This window comes from Crocuta crocuta, unplaced genomic scaffold, assembly GCF_008692635.1.
Source record: "Crocuta crocuta isolate KB4526 unplaced genomic scaffold, BGI_CrCroc_1.0 scaffold158, whole genome shotgun sequence".
Lineage (NCBI taxonomy): Eukaryota > Metazoa > Chordata > Mammalia > Carnivora > Hyaenidae > Crocuta > Crocuta crocuta.
Window position 1 is genome coordinate 395,807 of NW_027532590.1, and position 22,239 is coordinate 418,045.

The window sequence follows — 22,239 nt, forward strand, 5'->3', positions numbered from 1 at the left end:
TCAAGTCTGTTATCTCAGTGTATTAGGTTAGGTTTCACCAAGTAACAGACCATTCCAAAACAGTGACTTAATTCTGGAGACTGGTTATTATACATCAGTGTGAATGTATTTAGCACCGCTGAACTGAACACTTAAAAATGGTTAAGGTGTGGGGCGCCTGGGTGGCTTAGTCGGTTAAGCGTCGGACTTTCGCTTGGGTCATGATCTCGCAGTTCGTGGGTTCGAGCCCCGCGTCGGGCTCTGTGCTGACTGCCAGCTCAGAGCCTGGAGCCTGTTTCAGTCTGTGACTCCCTCTCTCTCTGACCCTCCCCTGCTCACGCTTTCTCTCTCTCCTAGAAGTAAATAAAACATTTAAAAAAATTTAAAAAAAAATGGTTAAGGTGATAAACTTTATATTTTGCTGCGAATTTACAAAAAAAACCTCAGTGACTTAAAATATTAACAACTTAAGTTCATAGTCATCTGGGAGGGCTCGGGAGTTCTACTTGTCCGGGCCAGTTTGGTTGGTTGCTTCTGGGCTTGCTCAGCTGGCCAGCTGGCTTATGGCTGGACGATCTGGCGGTTAGCAGGCTGTAGGCCGCAGTGTCAAGGGGAGACCGGGCCATGTGTGTCTCATCATCCAGCAGGCTAGCCCTTGGCTTCTGCATGGCCTCTGGAGTTTTCAAGCCTCTGTTGGAGTCACATTTCCTACTGTTTTATTGGCCAAAGATAGTCGCAAGGGAACCCAGCTTCAAGGATGTGGAGAAAACCCCATCCCCTGATGGAAAGAGCCATAAACTTCTGTGGCCCATTTGTAACTCATCATACTTAGTCAATCTTGACAGCAGCCCTAAAGTGATAAGTACAATTATTACTGCTATTTTACAGATTAGGAAACAGTGGCATAAAGCAATCAGGCAAGGTCAAGGTCATATGGCTTGCAAGAAGTGGTTCCAGGATGCCAACTCAGGCTAGTCTGAAAACCTGCATGCTTCTAGTTTGCTCTAGATGAAGAGCTTAGGTCTGACGGGCCTCAGATAGCAGATCAGATCCCACCACTGTCACCCGTGCTCCTGGAACGTCCCAGACACTCTATAATCCCTATTTCCTTTCTTCCCTTCCCAATCTGGGGTATAGGGGCTTCCTTCCTTTCCTGCCTTCCCTTCTTCCTCCCCCCCCCTTCCTCCCCAAATATGTGACCACCAATTGCATGTCAGATATTGTTTTAGGTGCTAGAGATACAACAGCAAACAAGATAGGTGAAGACCTTGCTTTTATGAGCCGAGGAAGAGAGAGAGAATGATAAAAAGCAAACGCAGTTCACCCTTGAACTACATGAGTTTGAACTGCGCAGATTTACTTATATATGGATTTTTTCTATAAATGCAGTACAGTACTATAAATATATTTTCTCTGCCTTATGATTTCCTTTTTTGTTTTTAAGTTGTTTATTTTTGAGAGAGAGAGAGAGAGGGAGAGAGAGAGATAGCGCTAGTAGGGTAGGTGCAGAGACGGGGACAGGATCCGAAGCAGGCCCTGCGCTGATAACAGAGTTCAGTGCGGGGCTCGAAACCACAAACTGAGATCATGACCTGAGCCAAAGTCAGATGCTTAAGCAACTGAGCCACCCAGGCCCCCCTCTTATGATTTTCTTAATAACATTTTCTTTTCTCAAACCTATTGTAAAAATATAGTATATAACATTTAATATTAACTATTTGTTAATTGACTGTTGCTATTGGTAAGGCTTTCAGTCAACAGTAGGTTAATAGTAGTTAAGGTGTTGGGGAATCAAAAGTTATATGCAGATTTTCTATGTGGGGGTTAGCATATTGTTCAAGAGTCCACTGTATGTAAGATTTCAGGTGGAGATAATGCTACAGAGAAGAATAATAGCGGTGCAAGGGATCTGAGTGTCTAAAGTCAGGGGACACAATTTATAAGGTTATGATTTGAGTCCAGAAACTTGACTTGTCTCATTTTCTTTTCTATAAAATAAGACTATTGGAGAAAAGAGTAGCCTTGGTTACTCCTAGAGAGAGAAATGGTGAGAGGGTAGGAGAAAGACCTTCCACACTATAATCTCTTTTTTTTTTTTAAGTGAGACTCTTCTAGCTCCAAGATTTGATGAATAATACAGTACAATATTATTTGTTGCCTGCAACTTTTCTGAGTCCTTTTTAAGCCCAAAGAGCCATTAGAAAAGAAAATAGTTAAACAGAGGAGCGTACAGTTTCCTTCGCTTAACATGATCTTAGTTTCCCTCATTTAAACTGGGGGGAAATGTACACTTAGTAGATATTGAGGGCTGACTATTTCTGTCACAAAAGGATTTGGCTGTAAGATTTGGGGTTCAGTAAACTTGATTTATACTGAATTTTTAGGAGTGTATCAGTAAATAGGGGCTTACTGTCACCCGCAAGTTGTATGACCTCACTCAGAGGGGCACATAATGGAAAAGGCAGATGTTTCATAATGATGCATTTCTGGCTTCTGTCAAGTCAAAATCCTGACTCTTAGCTGAATAACTTTTGGTAACTTAAGCTCCAGGCAGCAGTTTTTTCATCTGTAAAGTAGAAATATTGATCAGAGGCCCATTACCCACAATTTCCCAACTGGCAAATGATCTGAAAATGAGGAATTTTTTCATAAATGTGGCTCAAAGTCATTTGGCAGCAAACCTGCCCTGAATCAAAATGATCCTGGCTTAGTATACTCACATTGTTGGGCAGGAGAAATATTAACACTTAATTATGGGATGTTACTCCCTAACAACTGGGGCTGTATATGCATCTTATTGCCTGCTTTCTACAACACTAAAAATTCTGAATTCTGCCACACATCTGGCCATGAAGATTGAATGTAGGTGGGTCTGTAATATCTTCCTTAGAGGATATAAGGGTAAAAAGCAATGTCTGTATTGTGCTTGGCATGTAGTATCTGCACAATAGATGGTAGCTGTTAACCTTGTTGTTACATAAATTTGGCTCTGTTTGTGGGGTTTCTCCCTATTCTGAGCAATCTGTGTTAAAGTCTTAAGGAAAGCTGTCAGAAGGGTTGATAGCTTGTGGAACACGCGTGAGGCTGGAGCCCCAGTCCTGGAAGTTTAGTCTTGCCCTTCTGGCCACGGCACGCTCTTCCTCTAAATGCCCTTCATCCCTGTTTTCTCTTACTTGAGAGTTCTCTGGGGTGCACTTCAGCTCAAACAGCAATGGAGAGCGTCAGGAGGCTCTAGGGACAGGCAGCAGTCCCTAGACTTTTTTTCCACCCTCCCCTGCCTGCCAACTCATGTGAGTCAAGCAGTGGAAATTTTTATAGTGCGTAGAGTTTTTTTCCAGCATTTAATATCTTCCTATATCTTCTTGATAATCTGATGGATTTACTGTTCAGAGTGAAGAACGGAAACAAATAGGTGACTGGGAAAAGAATGATGAGGGAAGGAGATAGGGAAGGGATTTATTGACTTTGCTCCTTTAAAGAGCAGAGGAGGTGTTGGTAGGAGGGGTAGTGTTCTTTAAGGTTGTGGCTCTTCAAAACCTGTCCAGCTTTTTAGTGGAACTCATGGCTAAAGAAATCAGCCCTCAAAGCCTTTAGGTATAGCTGAGGATTAAAACATTTGGCAGCACAAAGAAAGGCATTATTGTGGCCTGGTAACAACAGTTTATGTGAAGAGCTTGCCATGGAGCTCAGTAATAGCTGTTGTTCTGTTTCTTTTGTTTTGTTGTGAAGCCTTGCCTCTCCACACTTGAGAGGGAAGGAGTTGGTGAATGGTTTTTAAATACTCTTAAGTGTATTCATTTATTCATCAAACCTTCACTGAGTATTTTTATATGCCAGACCCTGCACTAAATGATTTTGCTAATATATGGTGCTCAGTAAGTATTAATTTTTATTAAGAATTTAAAACATTTTTAATGTAATTTATTGTCAAATCGGCTTACATACAACACCCAGTTCTCACCCCAACAGAAAAATGTTTAATGTTTATTTTTGAGAGAGAGAGAGAGAAACAGACAGAGAATGAGCAGGGGAGGGGCAGAGAGAGGACGACACAGAAATCAAAGCAGACTTCAGGCTCTGAGCTGTCAGTACAGAGCCCCACGTGGAGGTCAAATCCACAAACTGCAAGATCACGACCTGAGCCGAAGGCAAAGACCTAACTAATTGAGCTACTCAGGTGCCCCTTTACTAATAATTTTTTTAATTGAACATGGCAATGAAATGAAATTCTCACGACATTGTGGTTTTTTTCAAGGATTACTCTCTTGACAGTATGATATGCATCCATGATAGGGAATTTAGGAAATACATATAAAAAGAACATGGGTTCACTGAGGTTCATGGTCACTGTTAACATTCCAAAGTGGTATATCAACCTGGTGATAGGCCATATGTATATTTTTAACCACTGTCCTGTTTGATATTTCAAATGTTTTCCTTCTCTTACAAAGACAGTGAGGAGGTTGGGTTTGGGAGGAGAGTATATGGGAACTCTGTACTTTCTACTCAATTCTCTTGTGAATGTAAAACAGCTCTAAAATCAAAGTCTCTGTAACACACACACTCAGCAATTCTTTCAGATATGCTTGCATTGAAAATAGGGCTTTTTTTCCCTGGAAAAACACTTCTCATTTTCCTTAGGGAAGAGTAAAGTTCAGGAAGCAGCTCATTACAGCTCACTAATATGAAAAAGAAAGAGGATTAGAAATATTAAAAGTAATCGCTAGCTTTCCAGAGGTTAGCAGACTTCAACAGGTGTTCAAGAAACGCCAGAAGTGGACAGTAAAGTGGTAGAAATAGGTTTTATTCAGAAAAGCTATAGGGGCAAAGAGACCCCAGTGTAGACTTGGGCTCAGTTTCTAATATAATAAGGAAAAGTGGGGATTTCCAGCCAACAATAGAGTGGAGGGGTCAGTGGATGGAAAATGACTGAGATGAAACATCTGGAGTGAGGGGCATTCTAGCCAAACGACCTAACCTAACAGGATTCTTGCTGGAAGCAGGCCAGGGCGATGGGATGATGGGAGATGAGGAACCCTGCAGGACGGTCTAGGTGGTCAGTAGCAGGATTCTTGCTAAAATTGGGCGTTGCGGGGAGAGGCGCAGAAGTGCAAAGATGGAAGGATCAGAGAGTCCGACGAAAGTTTGGTCAAGGAGAGGTTCTGACATCTGGAGGAAGAGCCAGCTTGTCAGAGTGGACTGGGTTCTGCCAGCCGCCAGTGTGTTCAGGGGACTAGGGGAAGACTGGGAGGAAGGTGGAGGTGGTGGAGGGGTCTCGAGCCTTGGCCTGCGGGGGCGGGGCTGACCTCCGGAGGGCGGTGGCCCCCANCCTCCAAGGACTGGCCACGCGGTGAGGGTGCCTGCAGCCGGCTGCGTAGCCCGCCAGCGGCCAGCCTCCTGCCCCATTCCCACTCCTGCTCCTCCTCCGCGTCCCCCACCACCACCGTGTGTCTCCTCTGCCCGCAGGACTCGCTCAGCAGCAGCTTGAAAACTTGCTACAAGTATCTCAATCAGACTAGTCGCAGTTTCGCAGCTGTCATCGAGGCGCTGGATGGGGAAATGCGGTGAGTGGCCAGACAGCTCCTTTTTTCACTTGGGGAAAGAAGGCTTTTCCAGCGGACTTTGAGCCATTCGAAGCTACTTTCTGCCAGCCCCTGGCGTTGCAGTCTCCGCTTGTGGCTCAGCTAGAACGTGCCCCACTCGTGCCCCACTCGTGCCCCCCCTGAGTGAAGGCAATGGTCTGTTTGGAACACCCCTGTATTTACTTTACAATGCCCTTCCAGGCAGTTCGCCATCTAATAGTTTCCCTGTGGGCCCAGCTTCAGGGAAGCGGGGAGGAAGGGGGGGGGAGTAGATGGTGGTGTTTATTAACTTTTTTTAGTTCTGGCAGCTGAACCTGTCTCTGTAGGTCATGCATTTTTTTTTCTTGGCTTCACTTAGGCTGCTTTGCAATTCTAGTATATGGGGCTAATTCTTCCCAAGTTGCTGCTGTGCAGACTGCATATGGAACCTAGACCAATTGCCTTTGTGTATGATTGTATTTATACTGAGAAGTTAGAGCGGCTTTTAAAGGCTTTCTTATCTGCAACATATTAGTTCCATGTAAACACTTGATCTGTTGATCTTTGTATGGTTGTTCAACAGTAGTTAAATGTAACTCGTTCTGGGAGTAGTTGTGACATCCAGCTGCTAGGTTTTTTATTTCGTGTTTTATAAATAAACCACTAAAGTCCATTGCTCCCATCTAAGAAAAGAAAGCTGAGATGTGTCCTTAAGTACGGAAGGCTTTGGCTCTCCTTTCAGAGTTCTTTAGAGGTAAGGCTATAGCCAGTTTGCATTAGTGACATGTTATTTTAAAATACTTGTCTTTGGATGTTTGTCTTTTATATTAATAGTTCTTCCATTTTTACAGCCATGCGGTATGCATATTTTATCTGGTCCTCCGAGCTCTGGACACCCTTGAAGATGACATGACCATCAGTGTAGAGAAGAAGGTCCCACTGTTACACAACTTCCACTCTTACCTTTATGAGCCAGACTGGCGGTACATGGAGAGCAAGGAGAAGGATCGACAAGTGCTAGAGGACTTCCCAACGGTAGCAGAATTACATATCTCTTCTGTGTATGGCTGTGTTGATAATTGATGACTTAGTTGTCGGCTAGCCCCCTTACCAGGAGAGAGCAGTGAAATAAGCAGTCTGACGACAGTGTCATGTACTGTGATGGGTAAGAACTCTGGTAGCCGAGACTCTGAAGCCAAACTGCCTGGGTTGGAATCCTACCTCTTCCACTTATTAACCACTGCTTAGTGATGTGGAGGCCTGTCTAAGCCTCCATTTCTTCATCTATAGAGATAATAATAATACCTACCTCGTGTGAGATTTCTAAGAGGTAATCCAGGTTAGAATGGTGTTAGTTTCTGTTATTATTACCAGTATGTTGCTTGCAAGTCCAGTGTTTCTTTCTTCAGAAAGATACATTCCGAACCTAGTGTATTAAGAGATGGCTTCTCAGGCTCGCTCACAAACCTGTTGCCGTGTAATACAGCCTAAGTATAGAGTGCTGCCTGCTGGCTTCTGGTACCCTTGACCGGGTAGTATGGATATGTTGTTCTTGATGGTTAGCCGCTACAGGGTAGGGAGCAGGCTTTTAGCAGCTGGGGTGAGGACAGACAAGCATGACGATGCCCTGCCACTTATGGCCTTTCTCTGTGCCTTGGTTTCCTCATTTGTAAAGTTAAGAGCTCTCAGGATTGCTAAGTTCATATGTGTAAACTCATATGTGTAAACTCATATGGGGCACCTGGATGGCTCAGTTGATTGAATGTCCAGCTCTTGGTTTCAGCTTAGGTCATGATCCCAGGGTCATGAGATGGAGCCCAGCATTGGGCTCCACGCTGGGGGTGGAGCCTGCTTGAGATTCTCTCCGTCTCTGTCTCTCTGTCTCTCCCTCTGCCCCTCTCTCCCACTCACACTCCTTCTCTAAAATAAAATAAATAAATGAAAATGAAGTACTTAGAAGATTGCTTGCTGCCTACTAAGTGTTCGATAAATAGTAGGTGTTTAGTCCATTCTGTTGGAGTAAAGTGGCTTATAATTAAACTCTTGAGTTTTAGAAAATTGGCAAGTTTATGTTACACATGTAATTAGGTCTTACTTTCCTGGAATTTGCATGTCTTATCACACAAATAAGTGCTTCTTTCTTACCTTATAAATAAAGGTTTGATTTAGCAAAGTCTCATGTTCTCTAATAGCCCAAAGAAGCCCTGAACCTGGGGCTAGAATTGCTAGAATCTGGGGCGAAGGATAGTCCTCACGTGGCTGTTGCTATTGAAACAGGTCTATATTCCTGAGTGGGGAGGCAAGGAATCCACCCATTACAGAAGAATGTTTGGGAGACTCCTTCCTTGAGTGAGCAAGGGCTATTTGAGATTACTGAGAGTGTGCTTCACTGACAAAGACAAAAATAAAATACAGTACGATTCAAACCAAAAGTAAAAGTCTGTGAGGAATTACTAGGTGGAGCTGATAGAGTGCAGTGCTACAATACAAGAGAGGAAAAAGAGCCCGCGAAGCATCATTAGGTGAGGAATTAGAGCTCTGTCCCAGAGAAGGGGCCATTGGTTTAGCTCTCCCAGGATACCTCTCACATGAACAGAGGTTGGGTTTTCTCTGACTGGAAATCCACAGCCATTCACTGAGGAACTTGTGACACTCCGCTAATGTAGAGAAAGTGCTGCAGACAGAGTCCCAGAGCCTTTATTTATTTATTTATCTGTTTATTTAAATATTTATTTTTGAGAGAGAGAGGGAGACAAAGTGCAAGCAGGGGAGGGGCAGAGAGAGAGAGAGAGAGACATGGAATCAGAAGCAGTCTCCAGGCTCTAAACTGTCAGCACAGAGTCTGATCTGGGACCCGAACCCGTGAACTGAAAAATCATGACCTGAGCTGAAGTCGGATGCTTAACCAACTGAGCCACCCAGGCACCCTGGTCCCAGAGCCTTTATAATTGATGTGTATTCTCACTTTAAAAAGTTATATTCTAGCTAGAGCCTCCGAAACCAAAAAAACCTTCCTAACTACTTTCGACTTGAGTAGATTCATAACAAATCATTTCTAGTCATGGGACAAATGTCATAGGTATTTTAAAAATCAAGGTGGCCCTATCCACTCAGCAGAAATGGATATGAAAATGTGTGAATGCTAGAATAATTTGTGGGGGAGAGCTGGTAAATGTTTAGATAATATTTCCAATATGCTTAGAAAACCGAAATCTTCTTCATAAATACTGCATTGCAACGAAAAAAAACGACAATTCAAGAAAATTTCAGCATAGGGGCACCTGAGTGGCTGTGCTGACAGCTAGCTCAGAGCCTGGAGCCTGTCTTTGGATTCTGTGTCTCCCTCTCTCTCTGACCCTCCCCTGCTCACGCTGTCTCTCTCTCTCTCTCTCTCTCTCTCTCTCAGAAATAAATAAAACATTAAAAATTTTTTAAAAAAGAAAACACTGATTTAAAAAAAGAAAAAGAAAATTTCAGCATAAAATCTATCTTTTCCTGTGTTGGGGAAAAGGTGAGGGCTGACAGACACTACTGTCCTGAAAACAGAGACTAGCCCTGGAAGAGTAGATTGAAACAGAGAGTACAGGCCAGGTGTCACTATTTTCCCAGTGTTAACCCTTTATATCCTTATGACTGTGAAATCTATGGAGCTAGGTGTTTTATGAAAGTGTAACTTTGTTTTGTTTACTTTTTTTTTTTAAGTATATTTATTTTGAGAGCACGAGAGTGGAGTAGGGGAGGGGCAGAGAAAGAGGGAGAGAGAGAGTCCCAAGAAGGCTCTGTGCTGACAGCACAGAGCTCAGTGAGGGACTCAAACTCATGAACCACGAGATCATGATCTGAGCCAAAACCAAGAGTCAGGCACTTGACCGACTGAGCCACCCTTTGAACTGGAGGTCCTTTCAGCCTATCATTCAATTGAGATAGAAATGTATGGAAATTCACAGTGCCTTACTTTCTTAGGGAAAGGTTTGTACACATGCTGATCTGTCCCACCACCTCCTTGAGATATGATGCACAATTTGAAAGGTCAAGCAGTCTGGGTAGGTGGACAGTCAGCTTTGGGCGAGGCCTAAGGCAGAACAGATAACTTGGCCTCACTCACACAGTACTGCTCTTAGACAAGGCACACAGCCATTTCTTTTATTATGTTTTATTACATACTTTTGAGAGAAGAGGGTGTGGGGGAGGGGCAGAGCAAGAGGGAGACAGAGGATCTGAAGCAGGCTCTGAGCTGATAGAGAGCTGGATGCGGGGCTCAAACTCACAAACTGTGACGTCATGACCTGAACCAAAGTCGGACGCTTAACTGACTGAGCCACCCAGGTGCCGAGGGCCCTACTCTGAGGCAAAAGGACCGCTTCTCACTCTCAAAGGGGTAGGGGGTTCCCAGGGCCATGGGAGTGTGCCTGCCCAGAACTGATGCAGCTCCCCTTCTAGACTATGCTCTGCGTGTTTGGAATTCCCTGAGCCACCGCGCCCCTAGGCCTCCTGGTGCTGGACAGAGTGCGCGCAGGCTGGGAGCTGGGGTCAGGGGCCTGCCCTGCTGCATTTCGGAACCGGGTCCTGAGGGAATTTTAAATTCACCCTCGAGTCCTTCAGGCTGTTGTGGAGGCACCTCTGTCCAGGCAGGAGAACAGAGCATCCTATTTTTCACAGGTTCCTAGTTTAACAAATGACTGATCATTTTAAGATCATTTTAATCCCACAGATTTTAGGCAAAAGCCTAGACAGAGAGTTCTAAGTGACCCCTTCCTCAATGTGTGTGCCTTGAGATTGAACCTGGTATTTTATGCTTTAGTAGTTGTTACTTGGTATCTTTTAAAGTCAGGCTTTCTAGAACTCTCATTGTATATTATGGATGAGATTAGAGCACATCTTTTTTTCCTGGTACTACTAGAAATTAGTCTTCGTGATAACAGAGTATTTTTAAATGATAATAGCAATAATAATATATACTTATTGAGCTGTGAATTAGTTACAAAGTATATTTCATTATTGATTTACTATTTATGATTTTATGTTAATGTAGTTTTAATATTTAATCACTGGATAATTTGCTGCCCTTTTGTTTTTATTTTTTATTATATTTTTTAATGTTTATTTTATTTTTGAGAGGGAGAGAGAGAGAAAATGCAAGCAGGGGAGGGGCAGAGAGAGGGAGACAGAGGATGTGAAGCAGGCTCTGTGCTTACAGTAGAGAGCCCAGTGTGGGGCTCGAACTCAGTGAGGCGTGAGGTCCTGACCTGAGCTGAAGTCAGATGCTTAACTGACTGAGCCACCCAAACGCCCCCTTTACTGCCTTTTTAAAAATTGATTAAAAACAGGACTTTGCAAATAAGTGAAGGTAAAATCACCCAGTGTTTTGATCATGCCATCCTGAAATTTATAGGGAGTTTCTAGTATAGGTTGATAGAAGTCTCATGCTACCCTTGACCCCTACTTGGTGTTTGGCCTTCCTCCGTTATACTAGTAGATTCACCATGATATCCTTCCTTTATGTGCTTGAATCACGAGAGAGTGACTCAGTCCTAGAAATCTGTAGTTGTGAAACAGTTACCTGGAGTGATAGTAAAAAGTCCTCATGGCTCAGGGCACCTGGATGGCTTAGTCGGTTGACCGTCTGAATTCCCCTAAGGTCATGATCTCCTAGTTCATGAGTTGAAGCCCCGCGTGGAACTCTGTGCTGACAGCACAGAGCCAGCTTCAAATCCTCTTACCTCCTCTCTTCGCCCCTCCTCTGCTTGTGCCACCCCAGAAATGAATAAATATTTAAATAAAAACGTCCTTGTGGCTCATTTCACTCAGCAGAGCTTGCTGGTGCTCCTAGAGAGTATGTGAAAGCGGGTGCCAAGCACGGAGGAGCCCTCAGTGCTTTCCCTCCCTCAGGTGTCTGGGAAAATGTCGGGCTCTTCACTGTCACCTTTTTTTTTCTAATGTTTATTTTTGAGAGAGAGAGAGAGAGACAGTGCACGAGCAGGGAAGGGGCAGAGAGAGAGGCAGACACAGAATATGAAATGGGCTCCAGGCTCTGAGTTGTCAGCACAAAACCCGACACGGGGCTTGAACTCAAACAGTGAGATCATGACCCGAGCCAAAGTCGGACCCTTAACCCACTGAGCCACCCATGCGCCTTCCTAGATATTTTCGTTTTCATGTTTTGAATTCTATAATTAGATAATAATAAATCCCAAAAAGTTGAAGGGGATGGTTCACATTCAGCAGTGAAGTGTGTATTTTGATGTGCTTGATTTTAAGAATCTGAGCCACTCCTCCCCCACCTCATTGGCCTTTGGTCTCATAAACAGAATGACCGAGTCAAGGATCTGTTGACAGAATGGGGTCCAGGGAGATTCAGGGATTCAAATGCCCTTTGATAGAGTTGCTCATTTGTTTCAATCCACAATAGAATGATTTTTTGGCTTTGTCTTGGAGCAGCTATTCTGGAAAGAACAGTGTTCTCGAAAGATTGGATTGATTTTATGGACTTTTGGGAGTTTTTTTTTCCTTTTTAATGTTTATTTACTTTTGAGAGAGAGATAGAAAGAGCATCTGAGAGTGGGAGGGGTGCAGAGAAGCAGGGAGGCAGACAATGCAGTGTGGGCTCTGCTCTGTCAGCAGGGGAGCCTGATGCAGGGCTTGAACTCACAAACCCAGGGATCATGACCTGAGCTCAATGACTGAACCATTCAGGCGCCCCCAACTTACAGGAGTTTACCAGTTTATGTTGTTCAGAGTAATGCTAAGGTGTCTTAGGCTTCCGAATCCCTTCCGTGCTGTGCAGCCAGCTTGTTTTCCCTCGGGTCTTTACATATAGGTGTTTCTTGAGCACGTTTTCTAACCTTTCTGCAAACATGGAGCAAGAAATTCTCACACTTGTGATGCTTAATAAAGTCTACTAACTGTTTTCAATATTGACTCTATTAATAGTTTGTAGCATTTTATAAAGAAGTTTCATGATGTTTTCCATATTGCATTTTGATCATCTAGAAATACTTCTTTGAACTTAAATAGGACATTTGTATAATAGCAGTGAATTTTAAAAATATCAGTATGATTTCTACATTAAAGTTTGGGCTTATGGAAAAAGAATGTTGGGTAGCATGCCTCAGGTTGAGCTAAATTGAGTTGTTTGAGGAATTAAAATGTATAGCCTTCTAGAGGGGAGACACTATAACTTCATGATAGAAACTGGGAATTGATGACAGAAAATAGCTGGCTGATCTTAGTAAACTGTACAGGGGCATGAGTTTCTAGTCCTTTCCAAGGCTGTGCATCCCCAGTGCCTAGAACAATGCTTGTTATGGAGGAAGTGCTTGATACATGTTTGCAGGAAAGAGTCCCCTATCCCATGAGGTTTGTCTAAAATGGGGCATTCTTCCTAAAGTTCTTATGTTTATGCCTACTCTGTGTTGAAGCATCTTATTTATTATATGTTGGGAAGATGAGTGTATTGTAAGATTTTGAATTTTGAGTGTAGAAACCTTAGCATTTTAGACCCTTCTATTTTATTTTTATTTTATTTTGTTATTATTTTTTTAATTTTTAGTGTGTGTTTATTTTTGAGAGACAGAGACAGCATGAGCAGGGGAGGGACAGAGAGAGAGGGAGACACAGAATCTGAAGTAGGCTCCAGGCTCTGAGCTGTCACCACATGGGCTCAAACCCATAGACTGTGAGATCATGACCTGAGCTGAAGTTGGATACTTAACCGACTGAGCCAACTAGGTGCCCCTAGCCTCTTCTATTTTAATAATTATAAAATTTCTGAGTTTATTATTCAGTATGTAGAAAACTAGCATAACCTCGATGTTGGGCTTATAGATGAATCATTTGGAAGCCTTAATGAGTTTCACTCTTGCTTTGTTTTACAATCTATAGGTACCATGTTGGTTCCCAATGTGTATACATGTTTAATATTTTTTGGGTTTTTTTGTGTGATTTCTATTTCAGATCTCCCTCGAGTTTAGAAATCTGGCTGAGAAATATCAAACAGTGATTGCTGAGATTTGCCGGAAAATGGGATTTGGGATGGCGGAGTTTTTGGTTAAACAAGTGACGTCCGAACAGGAGTGGGACAAGGTTAGTGGTTACAAAGTGGTGTTGGTGTGTGGTACGTGAGACAGAGCCGAGGGCGCTCACTGTGCGCTTCCGAATGAGGGATAGAGTTGTCGACCCGTTCCAAGGTTTCTGCTTTTACCCATTCCAAGGTTCCAAGGTTTTTCCCATCTGTTTAGTTTAAATAGCTCATCATAAACACTTAATATAGGGGCTTATCCTTGAATACCCAAACTAATCCATGCCCTGGGGGATGTTTATCATTAAGTTAGGCCAAAGTAGATAGAACTTGTCCCAGGGGTAAAGACGTTAAGCTTCTAAAAGTGTTTCTGACTCGCTGTGATATTTTATTTTATTTTATTTTATTTTATTTGACTTATTTATTAAAAAAAATTTTTTTAATGTCTGTTTATCATTGAGAGACAGAGAGAGACAGAGCATGATCATGGAAAGGGTGAGAAGGGGGAGACAAGAATCCAAAGCAGGCTCTTGGCCCTGACCTGTTAGCAAGGAGCCTGACTTAGGGCTTGACCTCACAAACTGAACCACCNCAGAGCATGATCATGGAAAGGGTGAGAGGGGGGAGACACAGAATCCAAAGCAGGCTCTTGGCCCTGACCTGTTAGCAAGGAGCCTGACTTAGGGCTTGACCTCACAAACTGAACCACCCAGGCGCCCCACGCTGTGATATTTTAGATAAATAGCCAAATTACTTCATGTAATATAAACATATTAGTGGTTTTCAAATCTTAAAAATATGTTTTTTGTATTTTCTTTTTTTCCATTTCTGAGTACATGTGTAGGTGTACACAATGTAGTATCTGAATCATTTCTCCAGTTCCACTTAACACAAGATTACATTTATTTATTGTTTGTTTTGAGAGAGAGCATGAACAAGAGAGGGGCAAGGGAGAGAATCCCAAGCAGGCTCTGCGCTGATACCTGGAGGCTCGATCTTCTGAATTATGGGGCTCAATCTCACGAACTGTGAGATCATGACCTGAGCCAAAATCAAGAGTCAGATGCTTCGCCGACTGAGTCACCCAAGTGCCTCTACACAAAATTACTTTTAAACTTGGTGCCAGCTCGACCCCATTTGTTTGGGAGAAGTAGGCATCACTTGAACTGGTACTAACTTTGGATCTTGGGTGTGTTGTGCTGAGGAGTGAGCACCTCTCCAATACCTTACCTTTTTCTCTCCCGTCATCTGCTTACAGAATTAACACAGTATGAGATGTTCCAAGTGTCTTAACCTCCCCCAATTCCTCTGGCGGTTATAAGTGGTATCTGTGGGGATTAGCAGTGGGAGACCCCAGTGGATGAGGTTGTCTTCCTCAGGAGACAGGGTAGCTGGAAAGGGCTATGAGAGCAGATGACGTGGCAGATAAAGTTATAATGGCTTTTATTTGGCCTGAGTTTATTCCTGAGCAGCAGCTGAGTAGGATATTGGCCAGGGTAGGAGTAGGAGGCAGGGAAGGAGTGTTTATCTAGACCAAGTGACCTAATTGACTCTGGTGACTAAAGTAAATATCAGAATACTGGATAGAAGGAAGAAGTCTTGCCCATTTTCCATAGGCCTGGTGGTTGTGAGCCGCCTTCATCACCTCATTGGAGGCAAAGACATTTTAATCATCTGAATTGGGTATGTATGTATTTTGTATCTTTAATGGTATTTAGCTTAGGATTTCAGATGAGATACTCCTGCATACATATGCATTGGGTGAATGTAGGTCCAAAGTCTGGCATCCTAATCCTTCAGTCGTCAAAACTGCTGGCTTATGTTCTCCAGATGACCATGAGTGTGACTGGTGCTGGGGTAGCAATTGATCAATTTAAAGTTAAAGCTGAAACTCCTCCTGGCCAAAAATCATCACTGGTTAGTTTCGTGGTGACTTCCTTTTCTGCCCTGCAGATTCACACAAGGAACCTAATGATAGCTCGTTAAGTGCAAGTTCTGATTAGGTCACTACTTTTAATGATTCCCCCCTCTCCCTTCAGCTGTGGAGGAAGAGGACTACCTCCATTCTAGGAATATTATTTCTATCCAATGAACTGTTACCTTAAAATATACTTTTCCTTGGACATCCCTATGCATGTACTAATGTTCTTTAATTTCTAGTAATTCTTTGGAAATTTCTTGTAGTTTCCCACAGCTCATTTCTGTCTAATTGTAGCATATCTTTACTCTTTATCCACATTCTTCCTTTCCTAGACCATATTTCAAGTGCATTCGTCTTGCTGTTTCATTGTGCTCCTTGGTTTGTCTCTGGCTTTGTGTTTCTTTCAACCCAAGACCCTCCTCTTTGGTCTTTCCCTAACTTTTACCCTTCCTAATGCCCTCCTCAGAGTGTGCCTCCCTTCTTTAACTGCCCTCCACTTCCTAAATTGTCTAATGGCCATTCATTTCGTAAGAGTATTGCATTAAGTTTCTTGCAGTACTCTTTTCAGGAGAAGATAGCTTTAACAAGCCACTTTTATGGAAAAAATTCTTTGACAATTAAGAATGATGTTTACCAAGATCTCTTTGGAGGAGAGGCAGTTTCAGCCAAGTTGTTAGAGCCTACCTTTAAGCCAGACCACCTGGCTTTCAGTCACTGGCCTCTGACTTCCCAGATGAGTGATCTTGGGCAATTAACTGGCTTCTTTTCTGCGCCAGCTTCCTAAAATGGTGGTGATAATACATGCCTCAGAGCACTGGGTGGCTCAGTCGGTTAAGTGTCTGACTTCGGCTTAAGTCATGATTTCACAGTTCGTGAGTTCAAGCCCCGCATTGGGCTCCCTGCTGTCAGCACAGAGCCTGCTTTGGATCTGCTGTCTCCTTCTCTCTCTGCCCCTCCCCTGCTCTTCTCTCAAAAATAAATAAGCATTAAAAAATTTTTTAAATTACACATGCCTCATAAAGGTGTTTGGGAGGACTGAATATGCAGAGTGTTTAAAACAGTGTCGAGAACATGGTGGTAGTGCTTTGTTCTTCTGTATAATGAAGATTTTGAGACACTGCCAGATCTCAAAGTGTCTTCAGGATTAAGCTCTACTTAGTATTCTGGCTTCTATTAGAATATTCATTATTCCCTTATTGCCTTCACTCTCCATTTTAGATCTCAAAAAGTTTACTAGTTCATTTTTTCAGTAACCTTTTATGCATATTCACAGTAGAAGTACAGAAAATACAGGTGAAAAAAATAAAAACATCACACCAGCCAGAGATCAGAGATCACTGTGGTTGAATCTTTTGTGCACATCCCTTTTGGATGTTTTTTATTCCTTACATGTCCATAGTGTATATTTGTGTTTTAATCAAAATGAGATGTACGTACTGTTGGGGACCTGTTTTTGTTTTTGTTTTGTAGTTAATGATCTTTACCGTTTTCATTTTAGTAAATATTTATTAAAGTACTTTAAAAATAATCTTTTACAGTACTGTCACTATGTCGCCGGGCTGGTGGGAATTGGCCTTTCCCGTCTGTTCTCCGCCTCAGAGTTAGAGGACCCCCTGGTCGGTGAAGATGTAGAGCGTGCCAATTCTATGGGCCTGTTTCTGCAGAAAACAAACATCATTCGTGATTACCTGGAAGACCAACGAGAAGGAAGGGAGTTTTGGCCTCAAGAGGTAACAGAGTTAGGGCATTTGGGAAAAATAGTTTCAAATACTTTTTGAAAACAAAACAAATCTTTTGGTTGCAAGTGATAGAAATGTGAATCAAGCTACCTTAGGGAACGTAGGAGAATGTATAAAAGAGGTTAAGATTTAGTTTGCTTCAGTGTAGAATAGCTAAATCCAAGGTTCAGTCATATGTGTGTGTGGGGGGGGTGCTCTGTCCCCTTTTTTCTATCTCTTAGACAGGCTTTTTCCAAGCGGTAGGTATAACACTCCATGACTCATAACCTACTAGCTTAACAAAAAAGTCCTTAGGAAAGGCCTGCTTGGTGGGGCTTGGTTCCTGTGCCCATCCCATAATCAGCTACTGTAGCCATAGGGGTGAGTACTTTGGCCAGACCTGGATTATCTCTGCCCGACACACACAGATGGATTCCCCCCACCTGCCCCAGGAAGAAGGATTCTATGGCAGGAGGGAGGAAGATGCTAGATAGACAAAAACTACAGATGTTCATTATAAGAGACAAGAGTTCATCTTTGACTTCATTTAAAAAACAGATGGGGGGGCGGTGCCTGTGTGGCTCAGTCGGTTAAGCGTCTAACTTCAGCTCAGGTCATGATCTCACGGTTCATGGGTTTGAGACCCACGTCGGGCTCTGTGCTGACAGCTAGCTCACAGCCTGGAGCCTGCTTTGGATTCTGTATCTCCCTCTCTCTCTGACCCTCCCCTGCTCACGCTGCCTCTCTCTCTCTCAGAAATAAATAAAACATTTTAAAAAATTTAAAAAAAAATAGATAGGGAAAGGAAAGGCTTGGACATTGATTTTATTCAGAAGGAAAGCTAGAAAATATATTTCCTTAATTCTTTTTTTAAATTTAAGTAATCTCTATACCCAATGTGGGGCTCAAACTCACGACCTCAAGATCAAGAGTCTTCTGATCGAGCTACCCAGGTGCCCCAGAAAGCTAGAAAATCTTATGACTATTTCCTGATTTTATCCTAGCATTTGCCTGTTGCTTTCCATAAAATGGTTTCCAAAAACCAAGTGGTTTTAAAGTGGAAAAAAAGAAAGCTGACCAAGTAGGGAGAATATTTGCAACTTACACCACAAATAGAGTTAATATTCCTAATATAAAGATTGCTAAAAGTTAGGAAAAGTTAAGACTAATTACCCTATAGAAAAACAGACAGAGATGAGAACAGATCACAGAAAGAAAGATCATTAAACAGCTGAAAAGATGATCAATCTTATTCCTAAGAAAAATTCACATTAAAACTATCCTGGGCTCAGATGTCGTAGTTTGTCAAGCTTCCCAGGTGACTACTGTGCAGGCTGGGTTGAGAAGCAGCTCTTGACCGCTCTTCCTTTGACACCAGTCCTGAGAAGGGAACGGGTTCGTGTGAGGACCTGCAGTGAGTGAGTCAGCGGCCACTGGAAGGGACACCCCCATCTCCTGGAGCCCAGCCAGGGTCTGTCCACTGTACGACACTGCCTCTCTCACAGGCGCATCACCCAAGTCTTGTTCGTGAGCACCAGCTCTGCAGTCCTGTACACATTTCACTTCCCTCTTCTGTAAAATGGAATAGTTCATACCACAGGGCGGTGGTGTGTGTAAAATGAGATAAACTGCAGCCCAGGTGCTTAATGAAGGTCAGTTCAAATAGCTTACCCCAAAAATGAGATAACAGGATCCTGAGATACTGTTCTTGCATTGGACTGGCAGTCATATTCTGATAAGCCTGAAGCAAGATTGGGGAACCAGGCACTCTTGTGTGGCTGGTGAGCATACGCTTGTACAGCCCTGAGGGCTGGCAGTTTGGCAAATGAGTCCTCTGGGAGCGTGTTGATTCAGTGTCCTTTGTAGTAGTTACAATTTATGAACAACCTGGATGTCCCTCTATACAGGACTGATTGAATGAGCTATGGTATATTGACCTGCTGGAGCACAAGAACTGTACTACTCTGGAGTAATCTCCAGGCTCTATCATTACATGAAAAATGCAGGTGCATAATACCGTAGTTCTTTTTTGTTTTTTAGTTAGTTAACATACAGTGCAGTATTGGGTTCAAGAGTAGAATTCAGGGATTCATCACTTACACACAACACCCAGTGCTCATCCCAACAAGTGCCCTCCTCAGTGCCTATCACCGATCTAGCCCATCCCCCACCCACCTCCCTCCACTAACCCTCCAGTTTGTTCTCAATCATTAAGCATCTCTTGTGGTTCGTTTCCTTTTTTCCTCCTTTTTCCCCTCCCTTACCCATGTGTTCATCTGTCTTGTTAAATTCCACATATGAGTGCGATCATATGGTATTTGTCTCTGATTGGCTTATTTCAACAGCATAGTTTAAATGGAAGGATAAACCAAAACCAATAAAATGTTTTCAGTAATCGTGAGTAATATTTTTGTTGAAATACTGAAACTATGACAGAAACTTTGTAACATGAAGTAAATAGGCAGTTGTGTTCTTATCAGTCTAGGAACCAAGGATTTCCAGTCTGAAATGAAATATACAAATATGAAACAATAAAGTTAAGCAAAACCCCCATAATCCTGAACTGAATTGGAAATACCAATATGAACTCGTAATACAGAGTCTTTAAAAAAAAAAGTCTAGCTCTGTTTACCAACAATGACCAAACCAGTAGCTCTGTTTACCAACAATGACCAAACCAGTAGTAATATGTACCTCTGGTGTTCTAATTTGGTCTTTTAATACCATTTCCCAGTATAAGGAATAGTAGGGGCAGAAAATACATAAAAGGAGCTTGGAATATACTGTCATGCCAGGAAGTGGGAGCTATCAAAGTAAAAAACAGTACAGGATAAAGAGGGACAGGATCCTATTTGAAGAGGCTTTCACTGGCCAAACGTGGAACAATTTGAGTATCAAAAAGAATAAAAATGGCAGTGGGTTAAAACACATCAAATGTGTTTAAATAAAAGTGAGCGTGCACCTCTTGATGAAAGAGACGTTGGTGTGTTCTTTATCAAGAGGCACATAATGTCTGACCTTTGCCCACTTTTGATGTTAGCAGTCATTATGAGGCTTCATGCCTAGTTCTGCTAATTTATTAGGGTTGCAAAAGTGTTTTTATCACAGCTTCATTGAGACACAGTTCACTTACTGTATACAGTTCATCCTTCTAAAGTTTTTAGTATGTTCAGAGTTGTGCAGCAATCACCACAATTAATTTTAAAATGTTGTCATTACCCCAGAAAGAAACCCCATGCCCTCTAGCAGTCACGATCTGTTTTCCCCTGAGGCCCACTCCCCAGCCCTTGGCAACCAACCATCTTCTTTCTGTCTCTGTAGATTTGCTTGTTTTGGACCTTTCATGTACATGGAATCATATATGTGACTGACTTCTTCCCCTTAGTGTAATACTTTTAGGGTTCATCCATGAGGTAGGATGTTATCAGTACATTATTCCTTCTTATAGTCAAATAATATTCATTTGTATAGATCAGCCGCATTTTATTGGTTCATTTATCAGTTGAGGAATATTTAGGTTGTTTCCGCTTTTTGGCTATTATTATTTTTTAATGTTTATTTATTTTTGAGAGGGAAAGAGAGACAGAGGATCTGAAGTAGGCTCTGCACTGACAGCAGAGAGCCCCATGTGGGGGCTGGAGCTCATGAACCATGAGATCATGACATGAGCTGAAGTCAGATGCTCAACCAGCTGAGCCACTCAGGCGCCCCCACTTTTTGGCTATTATTAATATGCTGTGAACGTTTATATACAGGTTTTGAGTGGACACGTGTTTCCATTTCTCTTGGATATATACCTAGGAGAGGAATTGCAGGTTCACACAGCTAGTAACCTTTGAGGAACTGCCAGAATGTTTTCCACAGTGATACTCTTGTACCACTCCTGTCAGCAGTATAGGAGGGTCCTAATTTCTCCATATCCTTACAAACAGTTGTTATCTTTTTTTATGTATGTGTATAACATCTTTTTTTTTTATTTTGGTAAAGTTTGCATAATACACGATTTACAAATTCAAACTATTTTTTAAACGTATAGTTCTGTACCCATTAAACAGTAGCTCCCTACTTCCCTATGTTATCTATCTTGTTTTATTATACCCCTCCTGTGGGTGTGGAGTGGCATCTCATGTGGTTTTGGTACATAATCTCTGATAGCTAATGATGTGGAACATTTCATGTGACTGGCCATTTGTATATTTTCTTTGGAGAAATATCTATGCAGGTACTTTTTCTGAAAACTACTAAAATACTTTCAGATATTTTAATGGTATTGTTTGTGTTTATTATTGAATTCTAAGGGTTCTTTCTATGCTCTGAAGACAAGTCCCTTATTAGATACGTGACTTACAAATATCTTCTCCCAATCTGTGGGTTATCTTCTTCATTTCTTCATTTTGGAGCACAAAATTTTTTTAATTTTGATGAGGTCCAACTTATCTAGTTTCCTTTTTTGTTATTGTGCTTTTGGTGTCGTATATAAGAAACCCAATATTGCCTAATATAAGGTCATGCAGATTTATGCCTATATTTTCTTCTAAGAGTTTTATATTTTTAGCTCTTACATTGAGTGCTTTGATCCATTTTGAGTTAGTTTTTGGATGTGGTGTGAGGTAGGGGTCCAGCTTCATCATTTCGCGCAGATGTCCAGCTGTCCCAGTACTATTTGTTGAAAAGATTGTTCTTTCTCCCATTGAATTATTTTAGCACCCTGTTGAAAATCAGTTGACCCTGAATATGAGAGTTTATCTCAGGACTTTCAATTTTTTGCCATAAAGTAAGAACTTATTAATTCTATATCTGTGCCTTCCTTTATTAGCTGGGCTGATTTTATAGGAGATGCATCGTCTCATTTGCTATTTGCTTATTGAGTGGTACAGTTCAGGTACAGAAGGCAGTATATATATTTGATTCTTTTTCTTTACCCAGCTTTTAAGATAATTTTCTGTCACCCTCAGAAGGTGACCAAGTAGTTACTTTTTGCTATCATTATAATGAACTCACAGGTTAAAACATATTGATTGGGTTTAATCTGTTGCAATTATT

The 22,239-nt window shown here is 42.1% G+C and overlaps 1 protein-coding gene across 1 annotated transcript in view; it reads left to right on the plus strand.

The window, feature by feature from the left end:
- Positions 1-22,239, plus strand: part of FDFT1 (farnesyl-diphosphate farnesyltransferase 1) — a 36,885-nt gene that overhangs the window by 3,436 nt on the left and 11,210 nt on the right. The window contains exons 2-5 of the mRNA XM_077779667.1: positions 5,446-5,543; positions 6,392-6,575; positions 13,494-13,622; positions 17,017-17,208. Of these exons, the coding sequence (XP_077635793.1) occupies positions 5,446-5,543; positions 6,392-6,575; positions 13,494-13,622; positions 17,017-17,208 (603 nt within the window). The remainder of the gene's footprint in view (positions 1-5,445; positions 5,544-6,391; positions 6,576-13,493; positions 13,623-17,016; positions 17,209-22,239) is intronic.